The sequence below is a fragment of the Meriones unguiculatus genome, chromosome 14 (genome assembly GCF_030254825.1).
Source record: "Meriones unguiculatus strain TT.TT164.6M chromosome 14, Bangor_MerUng_6.1, whole genome shotgun sequence".
Lineage (NCBI taxonomy): Eukaryota > Metazoa > Chordata > Mammalia > Rodentia > Muridae > Meriones > Meriones unguiculatus.
The window spans coordinates 14,391,580-14,401,697 of NC_083361.1; the positions used below are offsets into that span (position 1 = coordinate 14,391,580).

General features: G+C 51.4%; 1 protein-coding gene across 5 annotated transcripts; it reads left to right on the forward strand.

The window, feature by feature from the left end:
• On the forward strand, positions 1–6,832 carry Cd19 (CD19 molecule). Of its 5 annotated transcripts, none has more exons than XM_060366851.1 (15): positions 1–170; positions 395–661; positions 949–1,143; positions 1,269–1,547; positions 2,732–2,842; positions 3,085–3,133; positions 3,375–3,463; positions 3,785–3,886; positions 4,009–4,110; positions 4,196–4,258; positions 4,359–4,415; positions 4,505–4,561; positions 5,249–5,335; positions 5,434–5,540; positions 6,294–6,832. In XM_060366851.1, the coding sequence occupies exons 1-14, from the start codon at positions 83–85 to the stop codon at positions 5,523–5,525; spliced, it is 1,638 nt and encodes a 545-aa protein (XP_060222834.1). In that variant the 5' UTR covers positions 1–82; the 3' UTR covers positions 5,526–5,540; positions 6,294–6,832. The 5 variants fall into 5 exon arrangements, with proteins under 5 accessions (XP_060222834.1, XP_060222835.1, XP_021491628.1 ...); XM_060366852.1 differs by lacking the exon at positions 6,294–6,832 and adding an exon at positions 5,731–5,927; XM_021635953.2 differs by having other exon boundaries at positions 2–170; positions 5,934–6,832.
• The last annotated feature ends 3,286 nt before the right edge of the window (positions 6,833–10,118 follow it).

The window sequence follows — 10,118 nt, forward strand, 5'->3', positions numbered from 1 at the left end:
CATTGACCACCAGGCTCCGGCTTGTCCCAGCATCCTCTGCGCGGCCACACAGCAGCTGGGTGCCCCGGGGAGCCTGGCTACCATGCCATCTCTTCTCTGCTTCTCCTCCCTCCTCTTCCTTACCTTGGTAGGAGGCACACCCCCGGAGCTGATCCAGGTGGAGATAACAGGTATGTCTGAATGTCTGAGGGGAAGGAGCTAGGCTTAGAAGCCTGGGTTCTGGTTTGAGCAACTGGCCTTATTTTGATCCTCCATTTTCTTATTTGTAAACCTCTGAGAGGGGTTTCGGAAGGGTCAGAAAGGCCCTCAGGGCTTCCCATATGGTGGACTTCTGGGGGCCTTTGGTTATGAAGAGGGACATAGGACTGGGGCTACCCTCTTCCTCTCCCCACAGAGGGAGAGAATGTTAACCTGCCGTGCCTCCCGAACTCCTCGTCTGTCTCCTCTGAGAAGCTGACCTGGTATCGAGGGAACCAGTCAACACCCTTCTTGGAGCTGAGCATGGGGTCTCCAGGCCTGGGGCTGTATGTGGGGCCCTTGGGCATCATGCTAGTGATTACCAATGTCTCGGACCATATGGGGGGCTTCTACCTGTGCCAGAAGAATCCCCCTTCCAAGGACACCTGGCAGCCTGCCTGGACAGTGAACATGAAGGACAGTGGTGAGTGCCCGGCAGAGCTGGGTGCTGGGGGTTGGTTGGAAAGAGGGACTCTCCATTGACAGAGGAAGTTCTTTGGTCTGGTGGGGCTACAGCGGCTGAAGAGGATGGAGTTAGCTCTAGACAGCTGCCCCTACGGTTTGGTAACTGCTCTGAGCTACCCCGTGCCTCTGTCTCACATTTCTGTCGGTCCTAGTTGCTTTCTCCCTGAGTCCCCGGCTCTGCTGCTTTTCTAGGTCTCTGTATCTCCCCTTCTCGTGATCTGTGTCTCACTTGGGGTCTCTTCCCAGGGGAGCTGTTCCGGTGGAATGCTTCAGACTTAGAGGACCTGGACTGTAGCTTGGGGAACAAGTCCTCAGGGAGTCATAGACCTGCTTCCGGTTCTCAGCTGTACGTGTGGGCTAAGGACCATCCTGAGGGTAGGGGGAAAGTGCCTGAATGTGCTCCACAGAAGGTCAGTCTGAACCAGAGCCTAATCAACCAAGGTAAGGGGACAGTGCTATGGGGATGCTGGGAAGTGGGGGCCCCAAGGATGGGGGGGTGGTGGGAACTGGAGGGTGGGGAGACCCCATGGATTGTATTTTTCTTACCTCTTCTTTCCCTGCTTTAGATCTCAGTACGGACCCTGGTTCCACACTTTGGCTGTCTTGTGGGATACCTCCCGTCCCAGTGGCTGGAGGCTCTATCTCCTGGAGACATGTGCATCCCAAGAAGTCTAACATTTCATTACCGAGCCTGAGCCTTGGGGGAGAGCACCCAGTCAGGGAGATGTGGGTTTGGGGGCCTCTTCTGTCATTTCCCCAGGCCACAGCTTTAGATGAAGGTACCTATTATTGTCGCCAAAGAGGCCTGATCAAGGAGTTGCATGTGAAGGTCATTGCAAGGTCAGGTAGGGTTTCTCTCAATTCTGGGAATCTGTGTGGTGCTACTGGGTGAACTGGAAGGGTTAGGGGTGTGGTTCTGTGGTAGAGTGTGTGCTAAGGCTAAGCATGTAGAGGCTCTGGTTTCCACCCTTAGCACTGTGTGTGTGTGTATGTATGTATGTAGAGACAGACAGACAGATAGAAAGACAGACGGAGAGACTAGGCCTGGTGGTGCACAACTGTAACCCTAGAACTTGCAAGGCTAAGGCAATGAGTACAAGTTCCAAGCCAGCCTTCATACTGCCACCAGGGTCAGCTTCATGCTTCATCCAAACTCCAATTTGTAAACCGAATACTAACTCCAGCTCTTTGCTCGTTGTTTCTGAAAACTAGTCCTTTTGGGTCTCCTCCCATGAGCTCTGGTGGCTTTTCCCTCCCCAACCTCTCACTGTTGGAGCCCAGGGCCTTGTACTCACTCTTCTCATTTGCTATCCTTTACTCCCATGGCTCCTAGGTTACCTTCATACCTACCCTGGGCTCTTTACTCCCCATATCCAGCCATCTCCTAGAATTGGCATTTGATGGCCCATGGATATCTCAGGCTCAATACAGAAAGTCAAACTCAACCTGTGTCTCATATGCACTCTTCTGGCTTTGCACAAATGGAGCACCCAGAAGGACCTACGTGGACCCACTTGCCCAAGTCAGGAGCCTGACTTTCTTCTTTTTCCTCACTCCATCCATCAAACTGGTCACAGTGTCCTGCTAGGATATCTCCTTAATACAATCCTACCATGCTATCCTGACCGTGACCTTTAAACGCCACCTCAGCGTCCACTCCACACTTGGTCACCCGTGGGATACGCTGGATCCCAGTTCTAACTTGGTAGACTCACCTGTGTCCTGCATTTTAACCACGGGTGTCCTTAACAGCAGCATTAACCTTCCCCCAATCCTCACATGGCTTGGATAAAGCCCATGGTCTGTGTGTGTGCTTTGTTAGCGCCTTGTACTCTGTGCCAGGCCCGGTGGCACAGTCCTTGTCCTCCTGGGAACAACAGTTCTTCCTCAGTGGAAGAGACAAGAGCCTTCTGCAGAGATTAAGACATTGAGTCTGTGTCTTGCTCTGGTCTCTTGGCCATATGTCCCTTGGGTTGGGGAGTGAAAGGCGTTGTGGGGTCCTTCCCTCATAATAGCACCTTCCTCATAGCAGTGTGGCTCTGGATGTTGGAGACTGGTGGATGGATGGTCCCAGTTGTGGCTTTAGTATATGTCATCTTCTGTCTGGCTTCTCTGGTGGCTTTTCTCTATATTCAAAGAGGTGAGTCATGTCCCTGAGTTTGCCCAAATTCTACCCCATCTTTCTCAGAATAAGCCTGCCCTGGCCAATCTGACATGTCCCACAGCCCCACCCTTCCTTCTTTAATGCCTCTCAAGCCTCCCAGGACCCCTAGTATTGTAAAGCCATCTCCTCTCTTGACCCACGTGACCTTCCCTGTGTCCCCCAAATTCCCCTCCTGCCAGGCAGTCTCTCCCCTGATTGATCTTTTTAAATCTCACCAGCCCTTATCCTGAAGAGGAAAAGAAAGCGAATGACTGACCCCGCCAGGAGGTAAAGTAGCAAGGGCCCTTTGCCACAAGCTTTACTCTCTTCTGTCCTGAGGGCCTTGGTGCCATCTCTGTTGCCTGAAATACTGCTCAAGTTCAGAGGCTACCTTCAAAAATACCTTCCTTGGCAAGGTCCCAAACTCGTCGGGAAGGCACCCCCCCCACAGTTAACCTCCAGAACAGACTGGGACTGAGAATCCCGACAGGATTTAGCTTTAAGGTGCAACGACCTTCTCTTCCTCCAGATTCTTCAAAGTGACGCCTCCCTCAGGAAATGGGACCCAGAACCAGTATGGGAATGTGCTCTCCCTTCCTACATCCACCTCTGGACAGGGTGAGGGACCATACCCCTCAAGGGGCCTTCAACCCAGACCCTTCCCTCCAGTGCTGGCCAACTATGCGTTGTCCTCATTTCTTCAGTCTCCTGAGAGTGGAGCCCAGTGCTGAGTCCCATCAGATCAGCCAAGTCCAGCCCCCGGTTCTTGATCAGAGCACAACTTTGTCCTAGAACTTGAGGCCAAGGCCCAGATTTGGGTCCCTTCCCCAAGGTTCAAGGCCAGTTACCCAGGCACACAGCGGCTCCCTGCAGAGCCCAAAGCGTTGTCTCCTTCCCGCCCTGTCTCTAATGACCCTCTTAAAACGCTCTTTTCACCAGCTCAGGTTCAGCGTTGGGCTGCTGGCCAGGGGAGTGGCCCTGGGCCCTATGGAAATCCACGCATTGAAGTCCAGGACACTGGAGCCCAGAGTCACGAAACAGGTCGAATTGAAGGGTCGTTCCTCACTTTGAGAGTGTTGGAGCAGCTTGTGGTAGGATTAGAGGGCCCGGGGTGAGGAGGAGGAGAGACATCGCTCAGTTCCCCACCCTGGTCCCATACTCAGGGCTGGAAGAAGAAGGGGAGGCCTATGAAGAGCCAGACAGCGAGGAGGGCTCCGAGCTCTACGAGAATGATTCCAACCTTGAGCAGGACCAGCTTTCCCAGGGTGAGGCCCCACTCCCCCTGGTCCCAACACTCCCCCAGCTGTGGGCTGTGGACCTGTGTGAGAGATGCCCCTCTTTCTCCACCAGATGGCTACGAGGACCCTGAGGATGAACCCGTAGGTCCAGAGGAAGAAGACTCCTTCTCCAGTGGTAATGTGGGGTCCTCGTGGGGCTGGTGGCCAGGAAAGCCTGCTTGGCGCTGCAGAGCTCCTACCACGAGGGAGCAGCTCCTGAGCTCTCTCTTCCACAGCCCAGTCTTATGAAAATGCGGATGAGGAGCTGGTCCCACCAGCTGGCAGGACAATGGGTGTGTATGCGTGTGTATGGCTGAGGGCGGTCATTCTTGGAAGAGGCTGGGGACCTGGGGAAGAGGTGACATCTCTCTTCTTGTTTCAGACTTCCTGAGCCCCCAGGGGTCTGCGTGGGACCCTAGCCGGGAAGCATCCTCACTTGGTGAGGGGTGCCTAGCATCACTCTTCTTTGGTCAATTTCAGCTGATATAATCCTATCTGTGATCCAAGCCTACCCTTGTTCTTAGATTTGATTCCTAACTCCAACTCTGCTCCCCAAATCCTGTTTTCCCAGTGCTTCTACCATCCGTAACCTTGAACACCAATATTGACACATATGGGCCTGACATGACATAGTTGTTCATGCCTAGAATGCCAGCTTGTGTGAGGTTGAGGCAGGAAGCTAAGGCCATGGGCTGGAGGCTAGCCTGGGGTGCTTAATGAATCCCAGGCCAGCCTAGGCTGAAGCCTTGTAACAAAAATGAAACAAAACAAACAAACAAACAAACAAAAATACTCAACCAACAAACAAAAACATTGAACCCAATGTGTTTCCACCTGGAGTTTGACCTCGATCTCACCCCAGTCTAATGCAGCCTTAACCTTGTCTCCAGCTGTCTGTATAATACCTTATGACCTTGACTTTGACTCCTCCCAATTCACCCTTCCTTTTGCCTTGGCCATCTTACAACTGAGCAGGACCTTGACGCCGAGCAAATCATTCCTACTTTGACACGGGGAGTGTCTGCTTCTCCCTGCCTCGCTCCCCTCCTGTGGCAGGCAGTGCTTCCCTTCCCCAAGCCCCAGCAGGGTTTCTAGGTCTCTCATTTTGCATCCTCTGCCTAAGCAGGGTCCCAGTCCTATGAGGATATGAGGGGGATCCTATATGCAGCTCCTCAGCTCCGATCAATTCGCTCTGGTCCCAGTCACGAGGAAGGTGGGTGCTTCTGCACTGTTCCGAGCTGTCCTCCGGACGCCCCCTCCTCCAAAGCTTCCTTCCCATCCTATTTATACTTTTCCTTTTCTCTTATCCAGATGCAGACTCTTATGAGAACATGGATAAGTCTGATGATTTAGAACCAGAATGGGGAGGAGAGGGCCACATGGAGACTTGGGGTACCAGGTGACTCCCAAGTGACTAGGTGAGCTGGACGCTGCCCCTGCGAGAGGGAGGAAGGGGGAGATAAACAAGGATGGTAGTGCAGTGGTGGCTCATGGGAAGAGGAAGGGAAAGGGCTTCCAGGGCCTGCGGGATGGGGCTTAGACTCCTCCCCATCCTGGTTTATTATTATTATTATTATTATTATTATTATTATTATTATTATTACATAGCCTGGGCTTCCTCAGGCCCCGAGAACCACATCTGACTCAGATCTGGAGATTCCAGACAGATGGTGTCACTCACTGAAATGATCCTGTTTAGAATGTGTATATGTGAACACAAACATGTGTTCACATGTGTGTTTGTGGACACACACACGTACGCACAAGTGAAGCTTCCTTCCCACCCTTTTGCTTTTCCCAAATAAACACAGTGAGCCACTCCATTTCTCTGAAGCATGCCCTTATGTGGAAGGGGAAGGAGAGATGGGGTTGGATCCAGTCCGGAATCACCCAGAGGAAGGAGAGCCGCAGTCTGATTACAGCCTGGCCCTAGCTTCCCCATGGCCTGGCATTTAGCCACCTAACAGCCAATGATGCGAATACGTCCATCCACCATCCTGTGGATTTATTGTCTTCTCTAGTCTAAGCGTTAACATCTATGAGCCATCTCATTAGCACAGTAAGGTCACAGCCTCTTGAGTATGCCAGTACTTATCAAAGTAAATGTATGTGTAGAACTGAAATGTGCGTGTATGTGAGTTTTGGAGACGGAGTTTTGATATGTATCTCAGTTAGGGTTCCCACGGCTCTGATAAACCATCACGACCAAAAGCAACTTGGGGAGGAGAGGGTTTCTTTCACCTCACGGCCTGTACGGAGTCCATCGTCAGGGAAGTCAGGGCAGGATCTGGAGGCGGGACCTGATGCACAAGCCTCGGAGGAGTGCTGCTTACTGTCTTGCTCTCCGGGACTTGCTCAGACTGCTTTCTTTGCCGTCAGAATCACCCACCCAGGGGTGGCACAGCTGGCGGTGGGGCTGGGCCTCTCACAGTCATCAATCAAGAAAACGTTCCACAGACCAACCTGATGGACACGTCTTCTCAACTGAGAACCCCCCTTCCCAAGTGACTCTCTGTGTCAACTTGACAAAAAAAAACCCATGTGTCCATCTCGGCCTTAAACTGACAGGATCAACTGATGCCCCTGACTCACGAATGTTGGAACTACAAATTGAATGCTACGGTGTTTGTCCTTTTTTTTTTTCTTGGTACTTGGACCCCACACATGCTACGGAGAACTTCCTGAAATATATGTTTGCTTTTCATTTGTATTTCCTGGCGCTGGGTGTCTGGAATTCGTGGCCTCTCTGCAGTGATGTGTATGTGAGAGTGTACCTGTCACGCCAGTGAGTTGCCTGGTGGTTGGCAGCGCTGAGGCAGCTTCGGGATGGGAATGGTCACCAGAGAGGTCGGGTAGGATGAGAGGTTGGGAATTTCAGCCTGTCCAGCCTCCAGAAGGGGGAGGGGAACTGAAAGGTCAACAGGCGGCCACTGAAGTAATCAATCATGCCTGTGTATAAATCTGGAGGGACGAAGCGAGAGGAGCGTAGATTCCAGGCCAGCTTGGACTTTGGAGACAAAAGCAAGAAAGAGAGAACAGGCTTGCAGAACTCCTGGATGGCTGAGCATGTGGAAGCTTTCGAAAATGAATTGAGCCTGGGAAGAGGCTTGTGGAAACCCTGCTTTGTATCAGTTTCTCAAAAGCCTGGGTGTGATGCGTTATGGGTAGAAAGTTTTAGGATTTACCAGGCTGAGGCAGGGAGCTAGGGGCAGGGGGTTAAGGCCATCTGGTAGAACAACCTGGGGTCTGCAGCAGGGCCGGCCTTGGGACTGCTGCCCTCATTTAGTGGCATCTAATTTCTCCACGCAGACATTGTTGTACTCAGCTAGATCAAAGGTGTACCAGAAAAATTAATCACTTCTTGGTGGGGGCGAATCCCCATACCTTTTTGGGATCATACAGGTCTGTGTTGATTGTAGCTTAGTGAGAGTGTAGGAGGAGAAGGATTTGAATATATTTGCCCCGTTATTTGTCGGATCATGTCTATTGACTCATATCCTCTTCACAACAATCTCTCTAAGCATACTGATACTATGACAGCTTTATGGACAAAGAGACTGAGGCGGGCAGAGAAGATAGAGAACAGTCCAAGACTTGTCTAGTTCTTAGGTGGTGGAGCCATTCAGTCTCGTTCTCTGTTCACTTTTAACCCTGATGTTCTTCCTTCTGGTTCTTTATCTGTGTTGTGTGTGGTGCTGGAGGTTACGTGTCGGGCTCTGGGTACTTTTGGCCTGTGCTCTATCTATAGCTCAGGCTTTTCCCTTCTGACACAGTACCGTAGAAGGGGAACTAACCACCAGAGAAGCCAATCAGACACACAGGGCTCGCACCGACGCAGCTCAAATCTGAGCGTGTGGTCGTCCCGTCTCTCCACTTGATGTAAATGGAGCCTTGTCCTTACACAAACCACAACCACAAAGCCTTTCAGAGCAAAGTCTTCAGCCCCGGAAACTGTCACAGGCAGGCTCCATGCCATCTGTGAGATGGCATTGGTCACTGATGTCTTTCTTTGGTCTTGTTCTCCCTGTCATCATTGTTCCCAGCTCCAGTGACCTTCTGGAACTCAGACTGGCATCAGAAACCTAGTCTTTTCTTTCTTTAAAAAAGTGGAAAGATTTTTATCATCTTACGTGTATGGGTGTTTTGCCTGCATGTAGGTCTGTGCCCCACACGCCAGCCTGGTCCCTGAGGAGGCCAGAAGAAGATGTTGGAAACCCCAGGACTGGAGTCTCAGGTGGTTGTGAGCTGCCACATGGCTGTTGGGAATTGAACCTGGGTCCTTTAGAAGAGCAGCCAGAGCTCCTAACCACTGTGCCATCTTTCCGGTCTCTGAGACCCAGTCTTTCTTATGAAAGAAATTTCAAAGCTCTCTGTGAAGCTGACTACATTAAAAACAAACTCTCTTCAGTGTTCTCTTTTATATGCATTTTTGCGTGTGAGTGTTTGCCTGCAAATATGTGTACCATGTATGTCCCTGGGACCCACAGAGGTTAGAAGAGGACATCAGATGGCCTGGAACTGGGGTTTCAGATGGTTGTGTCTTTTTGTGGGTTCTGGGAACAGAACCCAGGTCCTCTGTAAGAGCTGTAAGTACTCTTAACTGCTGAGCAGTTCCTAGAAATTGTAATTTATCTTTTTTTTTTTCTTTTGAAACAGGTTCTCATGTATTCTAATCTGGCTTCCTATATTCAGACTGTCTCTATAGCCTATGACCTTGAGCCTCTGATCTTCCTGCTGTTACCTCCTGAGTTGTGGGATTAGAGGTGTGTGCCACTGCACCTGGTTACCTGGTGCTGGGAGAGGGGAACAGGGCCTCCTGTGTGTCAGCAAACACTGTGAGCTGAGCCGCTTCCTGCATGGTGGCTTTTACCCTCCTGTCGAATGCCAGGAATCTGGGAAGAATTTTCTTCCATTGTCTGTGCCCAGGAAAGAGGCAGTCCTTTCTCAGCCTTGACCTCTATCCCCAGGCAGACATTCAAACTTCAGTCCCAGGGACTTCTGCAATCCTCGTGAGCTGCTTGACCACACATTTCTTCATTCACCAATTACAGTGGCTTTGATTTCCTCTTAAAAACAGATTTGTTTTTATCTTATGTGCATTGGTGTTTTGTCTGCACGTGTGTCTGTGTGAGGGTGTCAGATCTTGGAGTCACAGACAGTTGTGAGCTGCCATGTGGGGGCTGGGAATTGAACCCGGGTCATCTGGAAGAGCGGTCAGGGCAGAGTCATTTCTTCAGCCCCCAGCGGCTTTGATTTTCTTATTTCTGGCATCATGAAGATTCTGCTTACTTTTGAGATCAGTTATTTGGGGGGAAAAACTTGACTGGGGGTGTGACTTAGTGTTCTAGTACATGTTTAGCGTGGGTGAAACCTGGGGTTCCATTCCCAGACTTCAAAATCAGCGAAGAGAATGTTAAATTGGCATAATGTATGCACGTTTAAGGGTACAAGTCTCCGGAATTCCCTCAGGCTTCCATCTTGAACAGAAGTCCCTTGGCCTATGTTGATAGGAGTGAGTGGCCTGTGCAGCCACCCGGGTCCAGGCTGATGTTTGTGGCCCATGTTGCCACCGAAGGTCATGCAGATGTATGCGTGTCCCTCGTCTGTGCCGCACGCTGAAGCCATGTTGATGTCCATGGGCTGAGCTGCTACAGGGGGCGGGGGTTGGGGACATGTTGAGGTGGGTGGCCTGTGTTGCTGCCTGAGGCCACATTGATGTCCCTGGGATGGGCTGCTGCCAGAGACCATATCGGTTTCCTCGACCCATGTTACCCTGGAAGCCATTTTGATGCCCTTGGCCTGTGCTGCCACCAAAGGCTCTAAGGGTGCCTGCGGCCTGTTCGGCAGCAGAGGGTCATGTTGGTGTCGTCCGTGTTCTGTGCCGACACCAGGGACCATGTTGAGGTTCTGTGGCCATGGATGACTGCTGCTGAGAAGCAGGGCCACAGACGCCTTTGCTGGTAACCCCTACCTCAACCCCCCCCCCAAAAAAAAGT